General features: G+C 60.4%; 1 protein-coding gene across 16 annotated transcripts in view; it reads right to left on the minus strand.

The window, feature by feature from the left end:
* Positions 1-26,807, minus strand: part of MINK1 (misshapen like kinase 1) — a 44,228-nt gene that overhangs the window by 6,341 nt on the left and 11,080 nt on the right. For 10 of the 16 annotated variants that reach the window (XM_035724605.1, XM_035724607.1, XM_035724606.1 and 7 more), the window contains exons 2-15: positions 9,193-9,258; positions 7,258-7,314; positions 7,049-7,174; positions 5,260-5,370; positions 4,874-4,964; positions 4,382-4,512; positions 4,090-4,144; positions 3,868-3,946; positions 3,466-3,641; positions 3,003-3,072; positions 2,603-2,807; positions 1,294-1,407; positions 412-594; positions 40-213 (exon numbers count right to left, since the gene is read on the minus strand). In XM_035724605.1, coding sequence (XP_035580498.1) covers positions 40-213; positions 412-594; positions 1,294-1,407; positions 2,603-2,807; positions 3,003-3,072; positions 3,466-3,641; positions 3,868-3,946; positions 4,090-4,144; positions 4,382-4,512; positions 4,874-4,964; positions 5,260-5,370; positions 7,049-7,174; positions 7,258-7,314; positions 9,193-9,258 — 1,638 coding nt within the window. Of the gene's footprint in view, positions 1-39; positions 214-411; positions 595-773; positions 861-1,293; positions 1,408-2,602; positions 2,808-3,002; positions 3,073-3,465; positions 3,642-3,867; positions 3,947-4,089; positions 4,145-4,381; positions 4,513-4,873; positions 4,965-5,259; positions 5,371-7,048; positions 7,175-7,257; positions 7,315-9,192; positions 9,259-26,807 lie in introns of all 16 variants that reach the window. The other 6 variants (XM_035724601.1, XM_035724604.1, XM_035724600.1 and 3 more) reach the window with 1 other exon arrangement.

A 26,807-nucleotide genomic window follows, 5' to 3' on the forward strand; every position in this document is an offset into this window, starting at 1 on the left:
CACGTGTGCGTGCTCACACGGGACCGGGGAGAGGCTCACCTTGTGCGGTCCCTCCTGGGGCTCCACGGGCCTCTGCATAGGAGGAGTTTGGGAAAGGGGGCCCGGGGGCCCGGGGGCGGCCTGGGGGAGGGTGGGCTCAGGCCCTGTGCTGCTGGGCTTGGTCTTGGCCAAGGGGGAGTTCTGCTGCTTGTTCATCCTCGTTCGCTCCTCGACCTGCGGCGGGAAAGGGGCCCGGCCGGCTCTGCTCCCCCATCCTCACAGCATGGCCGCCCCACCCCCCTTCCCGACCGGCCCTCAGGCCCATGCCCAATGCCACATTCCCCCTTCCCCGGCCTGCGGGGCGGCCGCCCCCTGCAGCTCCTGGCGTGGAGGGGCGGGGGGGGGGGGGGGGGGGCGAGCAGCGGCCAGTACCTCTCGGGCCCAGGCCGGCTTGTCGGCGGGACTGACGCCCCGGCCGTAGTGGTACAGTGGCTTCCTGTCCCCGGGCAGGCCTTGCTGCTGCTGGAGGGACTTGAGGTAGGCGTGCTCCTGCTGCAGCTGCCTCTGGAGCCGCTCGGACTGCCGCTGCTCCTCCAGCTGCTTCCGCTTGTACTCCTGGGCCCAAGGGTAGGGAGAGCCGGCTCAGCGCGGCCCGGAGCGGAGGCAGGCAGGCCCTTGCTCCAGCTGCCCAGAGGTCGCCTGGCCGGGTCCCCTTCCCGGAAGTGTCCCCGTCCCTTTGCGGCACAGAGGCTCTGCATCCGCTCCTTCCCAGAGAAAGCCGGGGGCCCCGTTACCAGCAGCAGGGCCTGTTCTTGGAGCAGCTGTTGCTGGAGGATCTCGAGCTGCCGCTGCTCCTCCTCCAGCCTGTGACGGATATACTCCTGGGGGGCGGGGGGGGGGCAAAGGGCGGGGGGGGGGGCGGCAGCGTTGGAGGACAGGATCGGTGGGGTGAGAATGAGGAGGAGAGCGGGCAGAATCAGAGAAAGGGCAGGTGGGGTGGGATGAGCCCCGGGAGGGCAGGCGATGAGGAGGAAGCCAGGGTAGGGGGCCCGTGAGGGAAGGTGCAGGGGTGGGGCGTGGAGGAGGGGCAGAGAGACGCGGAATGAAGGCACAGAGACAGGAGGAGGGCAGGAGCCAGGGCGCGGGTTGAAGGGTGGGAGAAAACAGAGAGAGAGTGAAGCTGGAAAAGAAAGGAGGAATCCGGGGGACGGGAAAGCCGGGGGAGGGCGCCGGGCGCAGGCAGGCGGGCAGCAGGAGCAGAGGGGAGGCCGGGCAGGGAAGGGGTGAGTCCGGTGTGCGCTGGGGGCGCTGTACCTGCTCCCGCTCGGCCTGCCGCCGCTCCTCCTCCCGCCGCAGGGCCTGCATGTCCCCGAGCCTCTGCTGCTCCTTCTCCTGCAGCTTCCGCTGCTCCCGCTCCCGCCGCTGTTGCTGTGGGTGCGAGGAGGTGCTCTTCAGGCCCGCACCGGACACTCAGCCCCGGAAAGGGTGCCCGGCCAGCCCCCAGCGCCCGCGGGCAAGGGGAACTCTACTGGACGGTGCGGGCAGGCCTTCTCCCTGGGGCTGCTGGGGAGAGGCGGCGGGTAACGGTGGCGGGGGACTGCTGCCCCTGGGGGCCGCCGCGGGTGATGCCTCCACCGTCCGCTCCTCCACCAAGCCAGCCAAGTAACGGCGGCACAGTGCCCGACAGCCAAGCGCCCAGCCCCTGGCCCTCACACCCATCCCCGCCGCCAGCGGCGCGGGGTGGGCCGCACGGACAGCCTCTGGCCACAAGGGGGCGGTAGGCGCCCGCGCACAAGCGCCGGGCCCAGGCGAGTGTGTCCCAACGAGGGGGGGACCGGCGGAGGGGCCCCTACAACCCGCAGCCCCGTGCGCCCTGCCCGTCCCCGCGAGGGGGAGGCCGTGGCACGCGCGGTGCTGCGTCCGTCCGCCCGCTGCCGGGCACCTGCGCCCCGCGCCCCTCCCCGCCCGGCTCGGGCTGGGCCTTTGCTCAGCAGGGACAGGGGCTGCTTTGCGGGGCAGCAGACGGGTATCTCCTAGGACTGGGACGATTTTAAGTCCGGCTCTCCGCGAACTCTGAAATCACGCAATTGTTTCCACAAAAGTCCCCACGTTGAAGGCCGTATTTACACCTTCTCCTTCCTCACCAGGTCCCCCCCGCAGAACAAACGCATCTAAGCACGACGTATACGGCTGCGCGCCTTTTAAGTTGGTGATTTAAAAAAACTCTGCTGTTTAAAAATAAGACTCTCTATTAATTAAAAGGTACTTCTCTCACCACCTCCAACGTCCAAGGGACAAGACTGTACTTTCCAGCAAATCTTAAGCCCAAACCACCAAAAATCACAGGAGAGCCTTCGACGGGGCTACCGGATCAAACCAGATGCCGCCCGCGGTCCCCGCCCAGGACGCCGGAGTGCGTGCGGACGCCCGAGATCCCGCGGGACGCACGGAGCGGGAGCTCCGCACACGCAAGGGGCGGGACCAGCCTGTCCGTGCGGAAGGCGTCCACTCGGCGGGCCGCCCACAGCCCGCACGCGGGGCCGGCGGGGGGCAGCGCGCCTTTGCGCACAGGTCTGAGGGGCCGCGGAGCCCCGCCCCCCGCCCCGCCCGGGGGCCGCCCCACCTCCTCCACGCGCCGCCGCTCCTCCTTCTGCTCCTCGATGCGGCGCTGGCGCTGGTGCAGGAGGTGCTTGATGTGCGCCTCGGGGTCGCGCTGCTGCTGCTGCTGCAGCTGCTGCTTCAGGGCCTCCGAGTTGCTCTTGTTCTCCTGCTGCAGCCGCAGAAACTCCCGGCGCAGCGTCGACTCCCCGGGCACGTTCATTATGGAGCTGGGGCCGGGCGGACGGCGCGGGGGTCAGCGCGGGCGCGGGGCTCAGAGCCCACAGCCGTCGGTGGGCGCGCCCCCCGGCTCCTCCAGCCCCCGCCGCGGGTGTGTGGGCTCCGCCACTCTGTCCCCCCCGCCCCCCACCGCACACCAGGGACCGCACGGCGCGGGGCACGGCTGCCGCGGGGCCGGGGCCCACCTGGGCTCGCCTTCCTCCCCGTGGCTGTCGTCCTCCTCCTCGCTGCCGCTGTACTCGTACTCCGTCTCCTCTGCAGGGGGAGCGCTCCGCTGTGCCTCCCGCCGGCGCACAGACCCCACCCCGCGCCGGGGAGCCTGCCGCGGGGCTGACCAACGCGGTCTGCGGGGAGGGCCGCGCACCCGGCCCCGCCTGCCTCCTGGGGACGTGGGCCCGGGCAGAGCGGGGGACCAGCCCCCACGGCGCTCGCAGGCCCGCACCGGCTCACCACAGAGCCCCTGTCAGGCTGTAACAGGGTGGCCCTGTGTGCGGGAGGTTGCCTGGGATCCGGGGGCGGGGGTGGACGAGGGCAACCCCCACCCCGGGGCCGGCAGTTTGGGGAGAAGGGCTCCCCGGCCCCGGCAGGCCTAGGCCCCAGAGCGGGGAGCGGGGCTGCCTGGGAAGACCTCCCTGCTGGCCCGCAGACCTTTCTCGCCTCGCTTCTTCCGGGAGCGGTCGATGTGATCCTTGAGCTGGATGCGGACCTGCCGCTCCGTGGGCTGGTCACGGATGAACGGGAACTTGAGCAGCTGCTCCGTGGGCGGGCGGCTCAGGTAGGTCTTGATGAGACACGTGTCAATGAAGTCGGTGAACTTCTTAGACCTGGAAGGGAAGGGGGCTCATGCTGGGAGGGCCCCTCGCAAGGCGGGGGGGGGGGGGGGGGGGGTGGGTTCAGAGGTGGGAGAGGGGAATCATCCGTCCAGGAGCCACCTGGGTTTCCCTCAGGTCTTCTCCGCATCCCAGCCCCGGCCCCAGCCCCCACCCCTCTGTGGTGCACACCCTCACTGGATGCAGGGGTGAAGGCAGGGGGCCTGGTCCAGGGACCTACCATTTCTTGGACTTGAGTCTGGGGGGTGGGTTCCGGGGGATGAGGAAGAGGGCTCGCATGGGATGCATGTCGCACAGAGCTGGCACGTGGGGGGGGGGACACCATGAGTCCCTCTCCTGGCCCCTGAGAGCCTCAAGGAGCTCCTCCCACCATTCCCTCCCCTGGTGGCCCCCCTCCCCACAGCCCCTCTGGGGCTTCCTCCGCTCCTGGCTCCACACTTACGGGGGGCCCCCTCTGCCATCTCGATGGCTGTGATTCCTAGAGACCAAATGTCACTCTGCAGAGGGGAGAGGAGGAGAGACAGAGCATGTTCCTGACGGCCCCCTGCCCCACCACGTCGGCCTCTTCAGGGCCTCCTCCTGGGCTGCAGCCGAGCCACCCCTCTCTGCCAGCACACCAGCACACCTTCACTGCGCCCCCGGCCCATCTGGGCCCCCGTGTCTTCAGTCTGCCCACCACCCCATCGCCGTCCCGCCCTTCGCTGCCTCTGCGCGCCCTGGCTCCCGCCCCATACCCTGTAGTCGTAGGTAGCGTCAGGGTTCTCGTCACAGGCGATGACCTCCGGGGCCATCCAGTAGGGGGTCCCGATGAAAGTGTTCCGCCTGCCCACAGTGCGGTCCAGCTGAGCACTCACCCCAAAATCCACTGGGAAGACACAGAGGGAGGGGTCATCATGGAGGCTCTTGGCGCTGGCAGGTCCGTGCCCCAGGGGCAGCAGAGATCCTGGCCTCTCCAGACATTCCCGGACACCTCTGCCACCCCATCCACATTCCCCCCCCTGCGTCTTGGGGGAAAACCAATGCGAAAGGGCCAAGGGACAGGCTGGAGGAACCTGCACAGCACCTGGGACACAGAGGTAGCAGGGGGGAAACTTCGGGACTGATTTCCAGCCGGGGGCGGGGGGCTCGCAAGGGAGGAGATGGGGAAGGGCGGGAGCAAGACTCCCAGCCTCTCACTCTGTCCTGCAGGTCAGAGAGCCCCATCTGCCGCGAGGGAACGGGCGTACCTAGCTTGACCTCGGCGTTCTCCGTCAGCAGCACGTTCTGCCCCTTGATGTCCCGATGGATCACCTTGTGGGCATGGAGATGGGCCAAACCCTGCGGCCAGAGGGTGGGCGGGGACGTGAGCAAGCAGAGGGGGAGATGGGGGGCAGCCCCTCCCCACCCCGGAGCCCAAGCGGAGGCTGTATGTCAGTGGGGAGCATCCTCAGAGAAGGCCCAGCAGCTGCAGGGTGGCAGGTGAAGTGGCAGAGGTGCCTGTCCTCCGCCCCCCCCCCCCCCCCGCCAACTGCCAGAGAGGTCTCCAGGGCCGGCCTCGGTCTCCCACCCCCGAGCCGCCTGGGGTCTCCCCGGGGCAGGGAGGGTCCGTGTCCAGGGAGAGGCTGGTGCTCACCCGGAGAATCTCCCTGCAGATGTAGGCGATACAGTCTTCTTTCAGAGCGTTCCCTTTCGTGTTCTTTACCAGGTCTGTCACGGAACCAGCACCACAGAACTCCATCACCAGCTACGGGCCCAGGGAGGCACGGGGGTGCGGGGGGCGGGGGGAAGCATCCGTCAGGCAGGGCCTCCTTCCCCTGCCAGCCTCCTGGAAGGAGGGCCAGAGGCCTTGGGGCCACAGCTGGGTGAGCTGCAGAGCAGAAGGCCATGCAGTCGGGAAAGACAGGGCAGGCAGGGCTGAGGGAGACAGTCTGGGTCCTATTGAGGAGCCCAAGGAACCCTGGAAACTAGACAGAATGAGGTGCATGCACGTGTCTTCCTTGGGGACGGGCCCGGGGCTTTCGTCAGGGCCCCGTGGGGACCCACAGCCCAAAACCGCAACTACCACCCCAGAGTGCAGCTTGGCAAACTTTAGCCAGCGAGCGAAACCTGGTCTTTACATTTATAAATGGTTGAAAACAACCAAACTAAGAATCCTATAAAATTCAAGTTTGAGTGTCCTAACTAAAGGCTTCCGGGGGTCCAGTGACACTCCCGTCCCCGTTCAGAGGTGCACTTCCTGTGGCCGTTTGGGGGCCCAGCAGCTGCGTTGAGGAGCCGTGACAGACTGCAGGGTCCACAGAGCCCCAGACACCTGCTGCCCGGCCTTCACGGCCAAGGAAAGGTTGGCCAAGCCCTGGCCCAGAGGCAAGACGGGGCGCTAAGAAAGATTCTCCAGGCCTGCAGGAGACCAAGTAGCAAGCTGCAGGAGGGGTCCTGGGAAGACCCCAGCACGAGCCGCGGTCAGCGCCCTGGGATCGGGAGGCCTGTGCCGGAGTTTCACTGCACGTTTTCCAAAAGCCCACATCCGACGCAGAGACCCGCCAGGCGGGAATGCGTACACTTGTACGTGTGAAAAAGGGCATCTGCACACTGCCCATCTGGGCCTGGGCCTCTCCCTCCGGGGGACGGGGTGTCCAGTGCGGCCAGCGCCTAGCCTCTGGTGCTCAGGATCTCCCACTACACACAGCTGGCAGGTTACCCCCCGGAAGTTGTGCTGCCCTTGCTTAGGGCACAGTCTGTGTGTGAGCGCCCTGGAAATGGGGACGTGACTCAGCCCATCTGTGCAGAGTACACACAAGGTGCTCAGTAAGTACCCATCTGGCAATGGCGGGAGGGGAGACCCAGCATGAGCCCCAAGCCCACCGCCGCGCTCCCTGGCACTCTCTCCCGGGGCTAGGCTTCGGAGCAGGAAGGTCAAGGCTGGGGAATGGGCCCAGGCCCCGGAGGGCACAGACTCTCAGGAATGTTCTGGGCCGGGAGGGAATTTGGGGGAGGCTCAAAGGAGCCACATCAAGCTCTGGTTAGAGGAATCATCCAGAAGGGCTTGTGCTCTGCCCAGAGGGTCCGAGCCCTGCCTCTGCACACAGTATTTGGGGCCATGGCTTCCCCCGGAGCTGTGCGTGAAGGCAGGACTGACAGACTCACCTCCTGCCCTAGCCCTGGCTCAGTGACGATGCCCACCGCCTAGGAAGTATGGGCCGCACACAGTATAAGCTCCTGGTGAGGACAAGGTGCAGGCAAACCCCCAGGACCCCGGGGCCCTCCAGACGCTCCGAGGATAAGAGGCTGCAGCGTGCGAGCCAGGAGGCACTCTGGATTGGGAGGCAGGGAGGCTGTGTAGACTCAGGGAGGGCTGGGGGCCGAGGCTGGCTTGTGGGTGAGCCTGGAAGTAGCGAGGGCTGGGGTGGTGGGGGCCATCTCACCCAGAGCTGGTCATCATTCCCGGGGGGGCTCTTCTTTATGAAGGCCCCGTAGTAGGTGGCAATGTTGCGGTGGTGAGAGTATTTCTTCAGCATGTTGATCTCCTGTTTGATCTCCTCCTCCTCATCCTAGGAGAATGGGAGGGCTGAGCCCGAGAGCCCCCGGCCCGCCTCAGTGCCCCAGCCCGCCATCTGCCCCCATGGCTCCCTACCTCCGTGACGTCCATGACCTTGATGGCAGCCAGCTGCCCAGTCTTGACGTGCCGACCCTGTGGGACAGAGAGCCGGGCGTGGAGGCTCTGAGTCTGCATCCAGGGACGGCGTGATTCTGGGACAGGCCACGCCTTCTGGCTTTCTGTCTTAGAAAGTGTCCCCATGGTGACTGGACACTATTTATGGGTCAGTCACAGGGGAAGGCAGAGGCCTCTAAGAAGCACTATGGAGCCTGGACTCCAAGTGCTAAGCTGCATCAAGATGAAGGGTCTCCTCCCTAAAACAGCTTAGGGAGGCGAGGGAGATTCACCTCTGCTCTGGACTTGCCACAGTTTGAAAAATAGAGCAGGGAGTGAAAGGTTCTCTCCGGCCTTGGAGGAAGCTGGGGGAGGCCGGGAGAGGGCTCTGCCTCTCTGACACCTTCTATGCCCACACACTGCCTCGTGTGCCCCTCCCCCCGCCAGGAAGCCTTTCCCAGAATCACCCCCTCCAAGGCTTTTTATTATTGGCAGGAAAGAATAGACAGAGTTGGGATTTTAGGGAACTCAGGGAAACCCAGAAGGCTGGACTGGCCTGTCGATGCACTAATGGAAGTAACTTCTAGAGTACGTCCCTGCCGTTCTCCCTCCGACCCCCTCCTCCCTCTGACATTCCCCCAGGAGCCGTCCCAGCCTTGGACCAGAGAGTCCAGGCTTCCTGGGGAAGAGTTGGGGGGGGCAGCCCGTGGATCATGCTTGTCCTCAGCAGTCACCCAAGACCCCAAGCCCAGAGAAGCAGAACACAGAGCTACTATTTCCACGGCAATGACCCGGCTAGCAATGGGGAGGGGCGCACCTTTCCCCAAAGCTTACAGGGTGGTCCCAGTGACCCAGGAAATGTCCCTGAGATGCAGAGACTGGTGGAAAGGCCTAGCATTGTGTCAGGAGATGCAGAAGGCGGGTGTGCGCCTCGGAGGCCCCAGCTCTGGGGAACATCTAACATGCCGTCTCCCCCTCCTAGTGGGACCCGTGGTCGGGCTGGGTGGGCCAGGCTAAAGCAACAAGCAACAGTCCGGGGCGGCCCGGAGGAGAAGGCCAGAGCTCTGGCTCCAGACCCACTGCAGGCCGGCCCGGGAGCTCGAGAAAACCACCTCCCCTGGGTGACAGGTCCTGGGGCTCCACCAGCGCCAAGGCTGGGCCTCGCTGCAGTCTTGGAAGAAAAGCCAGGGCTGTGCTTGTGGCCTGAGCTCTGCCCTGAGTTCTCGGGTGACACACAGCCCCGACAGACACGCACACGCACAGATATGCACGCATGCACGCACACGCACACGGACACATGCACACAGATACACATGTGCACGCACATGCACACAGACATGCGCGCACACATGCAGACACACGTGCACACCTGCACACGGACACACGCAGACACGTGCACGCACATGCAGACATGCAGATACACACAGATACACACGTGCACACGCGCACAGGTACACACGTGTGCACGGATACCCACACGTGCACGCACATGGACACAGACACGTGTGCACAGATGCACACATATGTGCACACACTTGCACACAGATACATGGACACGCACAGACACGCGTGCACAGATGCACACACGTGTGCACACACTCGCACACAGATACATGCGTGCACATGAATACACACGTGAGCACACATGGTCTCTCGCCACTGCCCTCCTGTGCCCCGGCCCACACCCTGCCCGGATCCAGACCTCCTCCTACTGCACCCGGGACTCAGGGAGACTCCACGCACTGGCCACAGCAAAAGCATCCCACGTCCTGAGCTTCCTTCCCCCGTTACTTTCACCCTCCTCCCCTCTCCCGCCCTCCGTCACCTCCCACAGCCCCAGACCTAGGCCCTGCTCCCGCCACCCCCCCTGAGGGCCCCATGGAGGAGCCTCACGCTCCTGCCCCATTAGAGCCTGACCTTGTACACCTGTCCGTACGTTCCATTGCCGACCACTTCCACCAGCTCGAAGATTCCAGCAGGGTCCTGTGGAGAGGGAGAAAGAACAAGGTGTTGGGACTTCGGAACAGAGCGGGGAGAGAGGTATCCCGTCAGATGAGTGAGCACGGGTATATTGGAGTGGGCTTCGGGGGAACCCAGACCCAGCTGTAGTTTTCATGGATCGGCTCAGAGGTCGTGTTCTACAGGAGAAGTCCAAAGGAGGGGAGAGAGGACAGCATGGGAGCCCACAGGCAGTGACAAACAGCGTCTGCGGCCTCCGAGTGTGTGCCTCTGGAGCTGGGGTCACCTGTAAACGAGGCAACGCCCATCAAGAGCTTGAGACGGTACCCGGCACAGAGTGCGTGTGTTCGGTAAAAGATTTTTTTTAATTTTTTAACTTTTTAAAAGATTTTATGTATTTGACAGAGAGACACAGTGAGAAAGAGAACACAAGCAGGGGGAGTGGGAGAGGGAGAAGCAGCCTTTCCCGCTGAGCAGGAAGCCCGATGTGGGGCTCGATCCCAGGACCCAGGCAGACACCTAACAACTGAGCCCACCCAGGCGCCCCTGTGAGTTTTTAAAAGCAGGGAGAAGTGGGCGCCTGGGTGGCTCAGATGGTTAAGCGTCTGCCTTCGGCTCAGGTCACGATCCCAGGGTCCTGGGATGGAGTCCCGCATTGGGCTCCCTGCTCCTTGGGAGCCTGCTTCTCCCTCTGCTTCTCTCTCTCTCATGAATAAATAAATAACATCTTAAAAAAAAAAAAAAGCAGGGAGGAGGAACGCTAGCAGGGGGCTTGAAATCCAGAAGCCCCCTCCTCCTGTCCCTTTCCCGCTTCTTCACTTCTCTGAGGTCATCCTGAGCCCCAGGGCGGGAGAGCGGTGGACAGAGAGGGCCGCTGGGAGGGGCAGGGGGCTTTCTGGAGCCAGGCGGTGCCAGGAGGAGAGGCTCAAAGGGCTCAGACAAAGCCTCCAAAGAGGCTCACTGCCTGCTGGACCGAGAGCAAGCAGCCAGCACGGCTGCGGGGAGGCCACCCACCCCTCGGCCACCTGCAGGCCTGGCAGGCAGGGGGTGACACCACCCAGAACACTCTCCCCAGGCAGCACCCAGGCCTCTGGGCTGATCATCTGAAAAGTATATAACCTGAAACTCCTTTCTCCCCAATTCTGAAACCCAGCATAGGCTTTCTGGAAAACAAAAGAACCCTTGACTGCTCCTCCATGGCCACCAGCAGCGGAACCTAACCTGGACGGGCCGGACGGCGGGGAGACACCAGCCCGAGGCTGCTGCAGGGTGTCCACACTGGACGCCCCACCACGCTCGCTTTCCCGGCAAGGGGACCTGAAGGCCTGGACACGCAGCCCCCTCCCCTGTACATCCCCTCAGAGCGCACACCACCGCGCACCGAGACCGTGACTTTCCTCGCCCGGAAACTCCCAGAAGAAAGGGCTGGAACCCTCCTTGCTCAGCAGCGTGTCCAGCACCCAGCCTGGGCCCGGCACGCAGTAGCCTGAGAACAGCCCACACCTGCTCTGGGGAAGCCGTGAGGGAAGGTGCCGAGGGGCTCCCTCCTCGTGCTCCCCAGGGGACTGGGCTGACCCGGCCAAGCTCCAGCTGAAATTACCCAACAAAAACACACCGATGACAAAACCACCTTGAGCAGGTCTAACAAAACAGTACGCCCCCCAGGAAAGGGAGAAAGTGTCACTGCACAGGGACCGATGGGAGTGGCTGGGAGCCTGGACCCAGTTCTCATCTGCCTGCAGGACCCTAGCCCCCCCAGAAGGGCTCAGCCTCTTGGGGGCCTCTGAACTCGGCCTGTTGGGCAGTCCTTTGTTATGTCTACTCCGCTTTTTCCGAGGTGGACGTCCGCCTCGGGACAGGGACTTGTGGTTGTGAATTTTGGGGTGCTCCTCACGTAACAGGGAAGGAGGATGGGCCTGGGGGTCCTAACCATGCACAGCCAGCCCCTCGAATCAGCACGGACAGTTTTTCTGATCTCAGACCCGAACCCACCTCCTCCTCAGATGTGTGGGAGATGCTGGGGGAAGAAAGCAATCCTTGGGGTCAAACGCAATCTCCAGGTTCAGCTCCGGGTTCAGCTCTCCTGACCTGCAAACCAGGATGGCACGGCGCACCTCCTGGGAAGGGCTTTCCAGAGAACGGAGCCAGGACCAGGCCTGTGACGGGCATTGCGGTGCCTGGCCCCCTGCACAGAACATGGGACCATTTCCACACCTGTTGCCTGTCCCTTCTTCCCTCCAGACGGACCCATTTGGCTTCCTCTCAATCCCGGGGTGCCCCCGCTCCCGGCTCGTGCCTCACCATGCCTCCGTCCATGGCCCGAGGTCACCCTCCTGACCTTCCTCTTGTGCCCAGAGCCGGCCCGACCCCTGCGGCTCACAGAGGAGTCCCAATACCTCAGGCTGATATTCAAAGTTGCCCCATTGTTAACCAACCAATAAATATTTTCTGAGTGAGTGTCTACACCCACCCTGGGCCCACCTAGGCCCTAATCAGGGGAAATCTGTAAGGCAACTTTCTCTTCTTTCATTTACCTGGTAAACATTTATTGAGCACCAACTGGGTGACAACTCAATTAGGTGCAAACAGAGCTCAACGATACATGAGAAACCTGGAAGGTCCAGGACAGACCTTGAGATTTACAGGCCAAGTACCCCAATGCAGACAGGTGGCGGTACAGGATTTTATGCCAAAAGAGTGAGCGAAGGCCCTCGAGGCATCGAGAAGCTGCCAAGAAGAGTGGGAGCCCCTGGAGAGTAGCCTTCTAGGGGGTCTTGGGCATCAGCTGTGTCCTGAGCAAACATTTAAGTGTTTGTCCTGCTCACACACACAGAGAGGGGCTGGGACTGGGTGGAAGGTCCGTTTCGTGGCTTCAGGGACAGACTGAAGCAGGCGGGGCACGTCGGGTGGGCTCCTGGAGGAGACAGTGCGAATGGAGCCGGGCTCTGCAGGCTGGGTCGGCGGTCAGCTAGCACCAGGGAAGTGAGAGCAAGGGGGGCCGGGCGGGGGATGGCAGTTTGGTCGGGACGTTGCATTTGTGATGTTAGGGGACGTCAGGCGGTTAGAAACGAGGGTCTGGAGAGAGAGACTGAGAGTGGACACAGGAGACAGATATACAGGGAAGGACGAACACAGGAGCCGGCCTCTTGGGAACAGCCCCGTGCTGCGTGCCGGACAGCAGGTCAGACAGACAGCAGGACACACAGCACGGGGGAGAGCACCACTGGCCCCAGGGGACTGCAGCCGGGAGAGGGCTGGAGGGGCCTCGTTGGGGCAGAAGTGGGGCCCACAGGCACAGTGCCCTCTGGGGAAGCCAGGCTGAGCGGAGGGGAATCAGATGATGGGGCAGCGGGGTCAGACAGAGGGTTTCCAAAACAGGAAGGTCTCCCCTGCCCGTGGAAGGGAGGACGACAAAAAGCCGGGAGATGGAGGACCCCTGCCAAATCGACCTCTTAGCCTGAACATAAACTGCATCCCCTGTGGGGTCACGGTAGCAATTTGGGGTACGTCTGGTTTCTCCCATCCGCGCAACTGGCGGTCCAGAAGGCCCCGTTCAAATGCACATATTTATGCACGGCTCTGACCTCGCATGCACCCTTCGGACATGTGCCTGTCCGCGTGCTCGGTGGCTCTCTCCGTACACGGGCCCAGCGCCGGGACAATGTGCTGGAAGCATCCGCCAGCTCTTCCTCCAGCTGCTCGAACTCTGTCATTAGCCGCCGGGGTCCCATCCAGCCGGACGCCAGGAAGTGGGAAGGGGTGGGGACAAGGCTGTGGACAACTAATGGCAGGAGGGACTGGTCTGCTGAGGCGAGGAGGAGGACGAGGGGGCCCCAGGAGCAGCCGGCGGCCCTGACGTCACGGACCACGTCGGCGGGAAGATCATCTGCTACTCGGGACTGGGGGCCTGAGTGAGGTCGAAAAGCTGGGGAAGAGATGTCTTCGGGACACACGAGGGTCACTCGGGAAGACGCTCCTGGGGTCTGGCTCCCGGATTCCGGATGCAGCACGCAGGTCTGGGGTGAGGAACGGATTCCCCATCGTCCTCCCTGAGGACTCCCCTCTACTGTGGCTCAGTTGATGGACCCACTTAGAGAAACTCTGCACTTCAGGGGGGTACTGACAGGTGAGTGGGGTGCGGACCTCTGCAGAACGGTGATCAACTGCTGTCCTCCTGTGACAGCCCCACAGCCCCTCCATCCTCACACTCAACTCACACCCGTTTTTCTCTACGTTCACGTGCCGACCCCACCCAACGATGACCTTTTCCCGTCTGAGCCAAATCCTGTTTGTTTCAGGAAGTCTTCCCAAGCTGTCCCACCCACGAATGCCAACCTCGGTTTCACGTATCAACCTCACAGTGGAGACTGTGCGATTGAGCTTCTCAAGAATAGGACCACGTGGAGACGTGCTTTTCTTTAAATCATCTGAGAGTAAGACAAAGTTGTCGACTCTTGCCACTTCTATTCAGTGTTATGCTGGTGGCTCTACTCAGCATCATCAGGAAAGAAAAAGGAATAAATGCAAGCATCTAGGTTGGAAAAGAAGAAGGAAAACTCTCTCTGTGTGCACATGACACAATCATGTGCACAGAAAAATCCTAAGAAATGTACCAAAAATCTGCGAGAACAAGTCAATGAGTTCAGCAAGGTTGCAGAATGCAAGATTAATGAACAAAAACCAACCCTGTATCTATGTACGACAATGACTAATCCAAAAATGAAATTAAGAAAACAATCCCATTTACAGTAGCATCCAAAAGAATACATTTAACTACAGAAGTGTCAGACGGGGACACCGAAAACTAGAAACATTGTTGGAACAAGTTAAAGACCTAAGTACATGGACAGATTTCCCATGTTCATGGATCAGAAGACTTAATACTGTTAGTATCTACAGATGCAGTGCACTTCTGTCAATCCCACTGGGCATTTTTGCAGAAATTGACAAGTTTATCCTAAACATCATATGGAAATGCAAGGGATCCAGGAGAAACAAACAATCTTAAAAAAGAAGAACAAAGTTGGAGGACTCACACTTCCTGATTTCAAAACTTACTGCAAAGCGACAGTAATCAAAACAGCGTGAGAGTGGCATAATGACAGACATCTGGATCAATGACTAGAATGGAGAATCCAAAAATCAACTCTTTAATTTGTGGTCAACTGATTTTCGACAAGAATACCAAGGCATTCAAGTCTTTTCAACAAATGGTGCTGGGACAACTGCGTATCCACATGCAAAAGAATGAAGTTGGATCCCTACCTTGTACCGTATAAAATTTTAACTCAATATGGATCACAGACCTAAAAATGTAAGGGCTAAAATCATAGAATCTTTTCTCCCCCGCCCCCTAAAACCATGGAAATCTTTTTTTTTAAGATTTTATTTATTTATTTGACAGAGAAAATGAGAGAGAGAGAGAGAGTTGGGTCCGAGAGAGAAGCAGACTCCCCGCCGAGCAGGGAGCCCAATGAGGGACTCGATCCCAGGACTCCAGGATCATGACCTGAGCCGAAGGCAGTCGCTTAACCAACTGAGTCACCCAGGCGCCCAAAACCATGGAAATCTTAAAAGAAAGCACAGAAGTAAATCTTTATTACCTTGGATCAGGCAGTGGTTTCTTACAAAGGACACAAAAGCATAAACCACAAAAGAAAAAAAAAAAACATAAGTTGAATTTCCTCAAAATTTAAAACTTTTGTGCTCTGAAGGACACCAACAAGAAAGTGAAAAGACAACCCACATAATGAGAGAAAACATTTTAAATTATATATCAGATAAGGGACTTGTATCCAGAATATAAAAAGGACTCCTTAAGGACAAAATAACAATAAAAAGACAAACCAATTAATTAAAAAATGGGCAAAGGATCTGAATAGACATCTCTGAGGATATACAGTGGCCTAATAAGCACACGAAAAGGTGGACGTTATTAGTCACGAGGGAAATTCGAACCCAAACCACACAAGATCCCACGTCACGGCCACTAAGACGGCTCTACTGTCACAAGGACAGGCACTGACAAGCTCCGAGAGGAGGTGGGGAACTCAGAGCCCTTGTGCACCGCTGGGGGAATGGAAGACGGCGCACCCGCTTTGGGAAACAGTGTGGCAGTTCCTCAGAATGTAGCACCGAGAGTTATCACGTGATGCAGCAACTAGATGCCCAGGAGAACTGGAAACATAGTATGCACCGAAATCCGTACATGCAGCGCTCACTGCCGCATTAGTCACGGCCGCCCCAGAGCAGTGATAACCCAAATGTCCATCAACCGGTGGATGCATAAATGCGCTCTAGCCACATGACGGGGTATTATTTGGCAATGAACGGGCATGAAGCATGGACACATGCTAAAACACCAGAGGAACCTGGAAAACATGCTAAGTGAAAGAAGCCCATCAAAAGGCCACATGTTGGCACGCCTGGGTGGCTCAGTCGGTTAAGCGTCTGCCTTCGGCTCAGGTCATGATCTCGGGGTCCTGGGATTGAGCCCTGCATCGGGCTCCCTGCTTAGCGGGGAGTCTGCTTCTCCCTCTCCCTGCTCTTGTGCTCTCTCTCTCTCTCTCAAATAAATAAAAGTCTAGGGGCACCTGGGTGGCTCAGATGGTTGGGTGTCTGCCTTTGGCTCAGGTCATGATCCCACGGTTCCTGCTCAGCAGGGAGACTGCTTGTGCTCTGTCTCTCTCTTTCTCAACTGAATAAATAAAATCTTAATAAATAAAACAGTAGTGGTTTCCAGTGCTGGGGGGCGGGGGGGATGGTAGTAACTGCAGGGGGTACCGGGTTTTGCTTGGGGCCGATGAAAATGTCCCAACCCTGGATAGTGGTGACAGTCAGTCTGTGAGCACACTACAGTCCACTCTACTGAAGTGTGTGCTATGTGAATTATAGATCAATAAAGCTGTTATTAAAAATGATAATCCAGGGGCACCAGGATGGGTCTGTCAGAAGAGCATGTGACGCTTGATCTCAGGGTTGTGAGTTTAAGCTCCACGTCAGGCGTATAGGTTACTTAACAAAAAAAAACAAAAAAAATCAAAGAAAGAAAAATAATGCTAAGAGTAGCTCCCATAGCTCTCAATAAAGTATTTTGATTAGTGACAGTCTCCATACCAAGAAAGCGACCCTACAAACATGGAAGGGAGCCCCCAAAGTGCTTTTGGTCTATTAACACATATGAAAACGTCCTCAGCCAAACACAGAAAATGATCAAATACAGCCACTTATAGGATTAAGCGTTAGGGAATTTGGTTTCTATTTTTGGCTCTGCTGCTAAGAGGCTGTGTGTTTGGGGGCAAGTCACTTAACCTCCCTGGGTTCCCTTTCAACAGGATGAGAAGACTTTCCGGCTCTCAGTCTCTGGCTGTCAATGCTCTGGTCCACACCCCACGAAGCTGCCAACCTCGGGGCTGGCGTCCTCACGGCCGAGCCATGTGTCAGGAAGACAGCAGTGATTAGAAAAGTCTCCCTTTGTGGTAAGGATGCAGTGTCCCATCGGCTGCTTATGTTTTCGGGGAGTCCAGGATGACACGCAGACTTATGACTGTGTGGGGCACGGGCACCCCCAGCACTGCAGCAGTCAAGGGTCAATGTACTTTTGCTACATGGGGAGCGTGTAGGGCGACGGTCTATGCCGCCCTCTGTCACTCCCGAGAGCTTCTGGACCGAAGCGTTTGCATACATTACAGCTTTAGAAAGTCTCCAGTGGACAGAAAAGACACTGGACTCCGTGACTGATGAGTGGGGCTGGGAGACAAGAACCAGACCCCCTCGGGGAGGTCCGCTGCCGGCCCAGCCGGGTTCCAGGGCACTGTGCCCGCCGCTGCGTGGCATCCGTACAGCCCACAAGCACGTGTGTTCACACATGAGGAGGCAGCCACGGTGCCAGGGCCATGTGTCCCACACCCGGGTGACACCCCGCGCACACACTCGGGACGTGGCCCCTCAGCCCGTCTCCTCCCAGCACCAGGTGCGTCTCTGAGTGCACGCGAGCTCCTCAGCTCCCTTAAATCGCCCTTTAAAGACTTCGCAGAGTCAGTGACCCCAGCTACAGCCCCAGGACCCCTCCAGCCTCGGGCGCAGGCCGGGGGCCCGACAAACGTCAGGAAGCGACAGTGGGGCCCAGCACCGGGGTCCTTCCCAAGGTGCCGACTCACCCCTTGGTCACCGGCTCTGCTGGCCAGGAGAGAGCCGGGCGCGCCCCGGCCTTGGCTCTTTCTCCCCTGCTCCGCGGGCCTTCGAGGGGCTCCCGGGCCTCCCACAGCTCCCACCGGAGCAAGGACAAGGGGGAAAGGACGAGCAGAACTCTGATGACCAGCAAGGCAGCCAGTCTGGGGCGGGGGGCCCAGCACCAGCTGACACCTTCCCTTCTCTTCCCGGAAGCCCGGAGCCATTTACTGCAGCAGCGGGACAGGCTGAGGAGAGGTTCAGCGTGACGGCTGTGACCACCTCTCAAAAGAAAACGCACCACCAGTCGGTTCACGTGGGGCTCAGGCTGCGATGCCGTGGCGGGGGCGGCGGGGCGCGTCGGAGATACTAACTGACGCTCGGGCTCGCAGGGGCAGAGGGCTGGGGCCATAGGGCAAGGGGTAGACAGACTAGCATGCAGGGACCTAGAAAGGGACAGGAAGGGGGCCCCTGGGTGGCTCAGTCATTAAGCGTCTGCCTTCGGCTCAGGTCATGATCCCAGGGTCCCGGGATCGAGCCCCACATCAGGCTCCCTGCTCGGCAGGAAGCCTGCGTCTCCCTCTCCCACTCCCCCTGCTTCTGTTCCCTCTCTCGCTGTATATCTCTCTGTCAAATAAATAAATAAAATCTTTAAAAAAAAAAGGGGGACAGGAGGGCTCCGGGTCCCCTGCAGTCTGGGAGCAAAGGGGTGGGTGGCAAACGGGCAAAGGGGGGCAAGCACCTTAGGGTAGGGGTGACATTTCCTGGAAGCGGCCCACACCTCGCAGGGTTGAACCCTGGGCTCCGGTCCCCTTCCACTGACAACAGGCCTCCTCCGGTGTCTTTCCCGTGTCTGGGAAGCGGGGGACACTCCCACCATGTCTGCTCTGCCTGCAGATGGAACCCCCGGGCTGTAAAAGGTTTTGTGAAGTACGTTAATGATGCAAACTGTTATTTCCAATGTTAGCCACAGCCGTTCTAACTGCCTGTCACACAGGGCCTCCTTAAACCCCGGCTCTGCCTTCTAGGAGCTTCTAAGTCAGACACCGGCACAGAGAGGAGGGTGGACGCGCTGACAAGTCGCCTGTGCCACGGTGGGACAAGGAGGTACCATGGGAAACGGAACCCCAGCTTTTCTGCTGACCTGTGGGCCTTTTTTTTTTTTTTAAGATTCTATTTATTTATTTGACACAGAGAGACACAGCGAGAGAGGGAACACAAGCAGGGGGAGTGGGAGAGGGAGAAGCAGACTCCCCGCAGAGCAGGGAGCCCGATGCGGGGCTCGATCCCAGGACCCCGGGACCATGACCCGAGCCGAAGGCAGTCGCTTAACCAACTGAGCCAACCAGGCGCCCCTAGATTTTATTTTTTAAAAGTAAGCTCTACGCCCAACGTGGGGCTTGAAGTCACAACCCCAGGTCAAGAGTCACTGCTCTTCCGATGGAGCCGGCAGGGTGCCCCCTCTCCCCTCCCCCCACCGCGGGTCTTAGAGTTACAGAATTTCAGAGCTCCAAGGGTCCATCCACTCAGAATTCCCAAGAGATTCTAGAAGGCTCCGGAGTGGCAGAAAGCAGACCCGTAAGGCCCAGGGAGAGGGGTGGGGGAGGGCTGGTCTGTCCTGAGCTGCAGGCCCACAGTGATTACTCACTGGGATGTGCCCTGGCAGGTCCCATTGCTGTAGGCAGGGCCCAGAGGTGCCACCCTGCCCTGGACAGGAAGCGGGGCTGCAGGGGTGGGGCAAGGGCTCTGCAGAAGAACCTGTGGCAGACAGACAAACAGACGAGGAAGGAGCTCTAGGGAAAGAGTGGGGAGCCGTGGTCCACAGAGGGGCGCAACGAGGGCGGCGCAGTAGATCCCTGAGCCATGCAACTCTTGGACCCGGGAGAACCTGGGAGAACCTGGGGGAGCTGGGGGGAGCCTGGGCGAGCAGGCTGCCAGGGCCCAGGTGCTGAGACTGGGCTGGGCACAGCGGCCTTCTGCCCGCCTCCCGGGGGGAGAAAATAGGCCCATTTGCCTGAGCTCTCCCCATGGCCCCGAAGGCCCACAAAGAGGGGAAGAGGGGCAAAGGCCGTGGGGTACCAAGGTCCAGGCTGGAGATGGGCCCTCACCCTCCCTGGAGCGAGGCACCCGCGGCCTCAGAGCCACCCCCACGACCCCAGCAGCCTACGTGCCAACACAGTGGCTGCCCAAGCACAGGCAGCTTCGGACCCGCCCTCAGTCCCATCGCCAACCACAGGACTCCCTCAAAGCTACGAAGCCGAAGCCGAAGCCGGGGGCCAGGCAGGGGCGAGGCTGAGGGGCAGGGCTGACAGCTCTGCCGGACAGTCCAGGTCCCACGGGGACACGTGAGGACACGCAGAGCCGCAGAGGGGGCAGAAGCCCGGGAGAGGGGTGGCCGTCTAGCCACCCTCCAATGAGCCGGGAGCAGCCCGAGGCCTTGTGCGCCGGCAAGACCGAGAGAACTCCGCAGGCGTGCAGGTGTGGGGAAGTGTGCGGGTGCACGCGGAGGAGGGGACTGGATGCAGGCCAGCGCACGAAGTGGCAGGAGTCTCATCTGATCACCTCCTCCTACTGGCCCAGCAGACACCAGGTGGCCTCCCCCGCAGGAGGCAGGCCCCCCGGGGAACCCAGATGTGCCCCATGCCCGCGGCGACCTGCGGTGGGGGGAGTGTGCCTGCCCCGTTCCTACCCAGGGAAGCAGGCTCCAAGCCAAAGCACAGAGGACATGCTCCCGGTGAGGAAGGAAGCCCTCCCAGGAGAGGGGCACCAACCCCCCATCGGCTGCCCCATCCGGTAGTAACTAAAACCTGCAAAAACTCCTTCCCTCATGTTCTTGGGCTGCACTCAGCTCGGGCCCAGCCCTGCCTCCCACGCTGGGGCTGCGGGGGCTGCGGGGCCTGCGGGGGCTGCGGGCCCCCCGGATTCCTGGGATTCCGGTTCCCCGGGAAGGGCTGGCCCTCGGTGGGTGGCTACCTGTGCTTTCAGGTGCGGACAGAAGGAACCAGGAAAGGTTTCTGTGCTGGGGGGAGGAACAGTTTCTGAATCTCTCCTCCAGAAGGACACACACACGTGACCTGGACTCGCACGCACACAGAGGGAGAAACAGGTCCAGACACGACACACGCACGAACACAAGTTCCACTCTGATGGGAAACCAGTGTGAGCAGCGAGGAGGTGGGAGGCCCCTGCCGCCTCCAGGCCCAGGTTCCCCACAGACCGACGGTGGCCTCAGACAGGGGCCCGGCCTCAGACCCTCAGAGCAGGCCCGGGCAGGAGGAGCGGTGCGTCCAGACCCCAGGCAAGGCGAGCTGGAGCTGGAGCGGCCCTAGACGGAGCCTGGGGGGAAGGGCAGGGGCAGTCAGTAGCGGGAGGGAGGGAGGGGAGGAGAAGAGGGGCCAGAACTCCAGCAGTGGTGCAGGTTCTAAAATGGCCACAAGCAAGGCAGGGGACAGATGGTCCCTTTCTGCAGCTGAGCTGGAGAGGTGGGGAAAGGGAAAAGAATAAACATCAGCACAGCCAGAAATTTAAAAATAAACCCCAAACCCTAAAAGATAAACAGCTTGTGTCTGAGGTTCCACCTGCCTCCACAGCGTTCTGGGGGAGAGACAGGGGGCAGGCCTCAGAGGACAGCCCCCGGCCTCACCCCTGCCAGGAGCCGCCTCCCGAGTCTTCCCTCAGCCTCAGCCTCAGGGACTGTGCTTCTCAAGTGTCACAAGCTGTGGAGCGGTCTGATCTTGGCCCGGCCACGGAACCATCCGTGGCCGGCAGAATCCCCTCTGTCACCTCATGCTGGGGGGCCACCACAGCCAACACCAAAACGTCCGGCACTCCACAGTCACCATGTCATTTGCACCTCAGACCTACAGGGAAGCCAGGCAGGACTTGTCAACCCATTTCACAGATGAGAAAAACCAAGGCTCTAAGGACTTAAATCTTTGCTGCGGTGCAGTTGGGACTCACGCGCTCATGGCAAATCCCAGGGGGCTTCCTGTGGCCCATGCCACGCTGTCCCCCACCCCACAGTGCTCTGCCCACCCCCAGAGATTTCATTTGCCATCTGCAGGCCAAAGAGGCTCTTCCTCAGGCTCAGATCCAACCGCCTTCCAGCTGATCTCCCAGGTGTGGCTCATCTGGAGCCTTGCCAACCCCACCTCGGGGTCATTTGTTTCTTGCTGGGGCGGAGGCGGAGGCAGAGGGGCCCTGCACACCCCTGGACTTTTCCGGGCTCTTCTAACTCACCACACCCTTGCTCACCGCTGAGGCTCTGCACCTGCTGTTCACTCCTCCAAGCACACCGCTCCCCGCCCCGGAGCTGCGGGCCATGCCCATCCTCCAGGACACTTCCCTGACTGACCACCTGCTCCCACAGGACACTTCTGTGGCACAATCATGTTCTTGTGATTAAGTCTTTAACTGTCTCCTCTGCTAGGCTGTTCTTAGGGGTCAGGGCCACATTGAGAACCTGTCTGTTGAATGAATATAGAAAAGAAAGAAAGCTGGTGTTCTCTGGGAAAGCCTTCCATCCTCCCCAGTGCAATCAATGATTTCTAACACTAGTTTTGGGTTTATCTCCATACTTCCCAAGTAATCCATGAATATTCACTGAAAAGCTATGCACTAAAGCAACTGCTAAAAGTTTATCCCTTTTTGTCATGTGAATCGGTGCCCTGTAATTTATATGTGTGGTGATTATGTATCTCTAGAAAGTGGACTTTGTTAAAGTCCAACTCCTATACAGTTGGCAAAACCCAAACAAGAACGTGATTCTTTTAAGTAGACTCCACACCCAACGTGGCGCTTGAACTCACAACCTTGAGATTACAGAGTTGCACATTCGCTCTACCGACTGAGCCAGCCAGGCGCCCCCAAACGAGAACATTAATAAGGATCCAAAGAGTGTGGGAAGCCAGCAGGCAAGAAGAGATCCAGGGCTAGCGTCCTGGAGGCGAAAGGAGAAAGAAGCAGGCAGAGGCTGGGCTGGGTGAGATGGGCAGGGACGCCACAGCCCAGCGGGAGCGCGTGGAGCAGACCGGGCTGGTGTGTATGCGCCACTGAGACCCACAAGGCCTGGCACCCGTCCGAAGCCTCCATGTGAAGGGGGCAAACCAGCAGGTCACTTCACCTCGGACCCCCTTCTCCTTGTCTACCCCATCCCGTCACAAGAATTCTTGGAGGTGAAAACAATGTGAAATCCACTAAGTGTACAAATTTGCACAGAATCATTATGAAGAGACTGCGTCCCAGAGAGCAAGGGAAAACTGTCGAAAGGTGACTTATTAACACTGGTGGTGTCTCCGGGATTTAGGGTGGAGAGTGGTGACACAGGAGAGGAGAAACCAGTCAAAAGCAGAACCGAGTGTAGGACAGGTGAGAGATGGGGGGCGGCAGGCAGACTGAGGGCCCTGGAGGCAGGGCTGAGAGGGGCGGGGGGGGGGGGGGAGGGCTGTCCCTGTGGAAGGAGGGGGGAAGAGGAGGGGGGTGAGAAAGAGAAGGAAGAGGAGGGGGAGGAGGGGGAGGAGGGGGAGGAGGGGAGCGGGGAGGGAGGGGGAGGGAGGGGGAGGAGGGGGAGGGGGGGGAGGGAGGGGAGGAGGGGAGGAGGGGGAGGGGGAAGATGGGGGGGAGAGGCAGTGGCGGCGGCGGCGGCGGGGCGGCCGGGAGGGGGAAGCCCGTTCAGCCCGCAGACCAGGAGCTCACAGAGGACGGCGGTAACCAGGGGCTGGATAATGATGAGGCTTCTCGTGCACGGTTTCCACTGTAGCACAAACAAATCATTATACCTCCTCCAGGGGGGTCAGGTGTCCACGGACCCGAGGGAAGGGACCAGGGGACCTGTGGCCTGTCTGTCCCCGCACGGCTTCTAATTCCGGGGGTGGCACCCGGTTGGCTCAGCGCCAGAACCACTCTCCAATCTCGAGTCTCAGGCTTGTGAGTTCGAGCCCCACGCTGGGCAGAAAGGTTACTTTTAAAAAATAATAAATAAGTGAGTAAAAACGGTTCCCGACAGGAGGCCCACCAGGTGCGGTGAGGGGGGCCCTGGGGAGAGAACCACCCCCTGAGTGGCAGGGGGGCGTCGAAGGAGCCCGCGGGAAGGGCAGGGAGGGCAGAGGGCACAGCGCTGAGCTAGGCCGCACAGCAGGTGGAGGGCGAGGCGCGCGAGGAACCAGACTGGGGAAGGAAGACCAGGGCTGTTCTTCACAGGGTGGAGGCCCCACCAAGGGCCAACTCAGAATGAATGACAGCTGCAGGGACGCAGGTGACACAGGAAGACTTCCTGACTGGCAGGATGGAGCCGACAGGCTCCCCAACTTTTCACTCGGCCTCCTCAGAACCTTCCCTCGCTGCATTCCCGCCAGGCTGGGGCCTGGTGAACCAGTTCACACGTTCGGGCAGCAAACACCGAGCGCCTGCTGGAGACCCAACCATGATGACGAACAGAACACAGCGGTGCCCTCCTTCGCCGAGCTTGCAGGAAGCAGCACTCCTGGAAGGACTAAGGCGAGGTCCCTGCGGCACAGGGGGCCAGGAAAGGCCTGCTGGGGGTCTGGAAGGCTCTGGAGCAGAAAAGCCTTCACTCTCTCGGCCGGGGGGAGCCCGGCAGCCCCAGCGTCCAGCCTGGAGTCCACAATCGAGCCTTTCACTAAGCACTTTGCAGCTTTCTGAACCAAGGTCCCGGGTCTCACACCCTAACAAAGCCAGGCGTCCCCCTCAGGGTGGCCAGGGTGAGGCCCAGGGCAGGGCGCAGGCCTCCTGACTCAGGGGGCAGGACAGACAGGAGTTTCTAGTTCAGACACTAGATTTTGCAGCTGGTGTCTCTTCCAGGAGAGCGGGAGGCCTTTCAGGGGATGGTGGAAGGCTCTAGGACAGGGTGAGGGAAGCCAGCCGCGCCCCGACCTGGGGGCTCAGTGACTCACCACCCACAGCAGAGGCAGGCTTCTCTTTCCCAAACACCGCGCCAAGGAGGACAGGCATGCCCACAGACCCCAGGAGACGACGCCCTTTCTTTCCTAAGCTCAATCAGACCGCTCCTACCTCCAGCTAGCAGTCACCCACATGTTGCGGCAGCCCCATGAGGTGGCCTTGCCGCCCTCATTTGACAAAAGTGAGGCATGGGGGTAGTAATGACCTCGCCAACGGTCACCCAGTAAGTGCTGGAACTCGGATGTGAATCCGACTCTGTCTCCAAGGCCTGTGCCCTTAGGGGCGAGTGACGACAGGGAAGGCCCCACTAGTCCAGGCCCGTTCCCGTCTCCCCAGGTCAGGCACCTGGTCGGGCTGCCCTGTCCCTGGGCACTAGCGGACCCGGGAGACGGTCCCTGAAGTGCAGGCACACGGAGGTCGGTGCTTCAGGGAGGCCTGGAGACCTTCTGATCCTTGCTTTATTTCGTGTCCATCCCAGATGCCCGGTCGCAAGCCCGCACCCCAACGTCGCCCCCTGAGGTCTCTACAGTAGTGCTGTTCCCCAGACAAGCTGGGACGTCATCCTGGGCCATCCCCCGCCCTGGCCAGTCCCCAGCCCAGGCCCGTTTCCCTCCACGCCCTCCGGCCCAGCTTCACACACACACTCGCCACCCAGTAAGCGTGCTTTTCCTCACGCGCAGCACATTGCAAATCACGCATCTTACCTGCTCGTATGTTTACAGTGCTGAGAACAAACAGCACACCACCTAGTAGGCACTGAAGACTTCTAGGAAGGAAGAGGGGAAAGAAGGGAGGAGGGACCCTAGATGCACGGGATGGCCCCCTGGGCAGGGCCGGGGCCCCTGAAGAGTGAAAGGGTTACCCAGGTGACTCCGACTGAGCCTGATTAAGAACCACAGTTCTCATCCCCTGATCCTGCAAGCAAGGCCCAGAGAGACGACACGCGTCCTGGAACCGAGAGATGGACCAGAAACTGGAACCAGGTCTCCCGGCTCCTAGCACCGCGCTCACTCCGGGTGTGGTGATGCCTCAGCCCCAGCAGCTCCTGTGTCCGCAGGCTTCCAAGGCAGCTCTCTGGGACCTCAGCTTGACCCCATCCAAGGTCACGAGGCCAGGGCTCCAGCAGGAGCATCACTGCCTTGTGGGACACACCTGACCTGCAGAGAGTGCCCCTCAGACCCCAGGCGGACCTCACAGGAGCCCTGGGCTGCCGGAGGGCCTGGGCGGCGTGGCAGGTGCTGAGCACGTGAGTGTTAGGAATCCGATGACAGGCTCCGGGACCCCGACCTACCCGGGCCGCTTTACAAAGGTGAGATGGCCCTCGCGTGCTCTGCCTTCCACACGGGCACTTAAATTGCTCCTCAAGGTCGTTAGTGGGCGGCGGTGACGCCTAGACCCAGGCAGCACCCGATGCCAGACCACGGGATGACACGCCAGCCAGGCAGTGCTTCTGGGGCTGAGTGAGCCAAGCATAACTTCATTCCAACGTCGAGCCCTGGGGTCGGGGAAAGCAGGTCATCCAAGGAAAACCACCAATCCCATTCCTACCACGGTAGGCTTTAGATGGCAGTGAGCGGGGCCGAGGGGAGAAGAGCCTGGCAGCCAAGGTATGTGCCGCCTCCTCTAGGTTGTACACAAAGTCCTCAGGCTTTGGGATCCAGCACAAAGACTGCTGCTCTGGGGATAAAGCCCTGAACACTGGACCCTAAGTCACCATGCCCGGGCTGCTGCCTTGGAGGCCCCCGTGGCCTGGACTCCGACCTGGAAGGCGGGCCTCTCTGCAACACGGGGCTCTCCTGCCCCCCTCTCCTCCTGGGTGACTCAAGTCCCAAGCCTGCCTCTCCTGCCTTTTTCCCTCTTTCCCCTTGAAGGGCAGTGAGGAAATGGCAAATGGTGTGGCCAGAGGAAGGCCAGGAGGCCGGGCAGGCCACAGCATTGACCATCTCTATCCTAAGAAACCCAACTCAAGTCCAAGTCACGCTCCAGGCCTGTCCAGGGCCACGGGCACCCCAGATGCAGCCTGACCCGGCTCCACACCCTCCAGGCCTGGAGGCCCAGCAGGGGCCGTCAAAGGGGCCTCAAGGGCTGCCCACTGTTTCCCCACAACATCTGTAGCAGCTCACCACCCCCTCGCCCCAGAAGTATTTAGGCTTTTCTGGTGGCCCTTCATCCCACAGAAGACGCATCGGGGCACACTACCCACCCACCACCCGGCACCAAATACCTCCCTCCTTGACAGGATGTTGTTTGTGTCTGAACTTTCAGCGCCTAAAATGGTTCCTATCCATACACAAATACGCGTTTGCTGACCACAGCTTCCAGCCAGAGCCGCACCCCCGGCCACCCTCGGGAACGGGGAACACAGGAAGGACCGAGCTCCCTCCTGGGGCCACAGAACTCATCAATGGGCGGTTTTCTTCCACTTCGAGGGGCATCTGGCCCTCACGCGCAAGTGCAGAAATGCTGCTACAGTTTGTTACCCTCCC

Source organism: Zalophus californianus, chromosome 16, assembly GCF_009762305.2.
Source record: "Zalophus californianus isolate mZalCal1 chromosome 16, mZalCal1.pri.v2, whole genome shotgun sequence".
NCBI lineage: Eukaryota > Metazoa > Chordata > Mammalia > Carnivora > Otariidae > Zalophus > Zalophus californianus.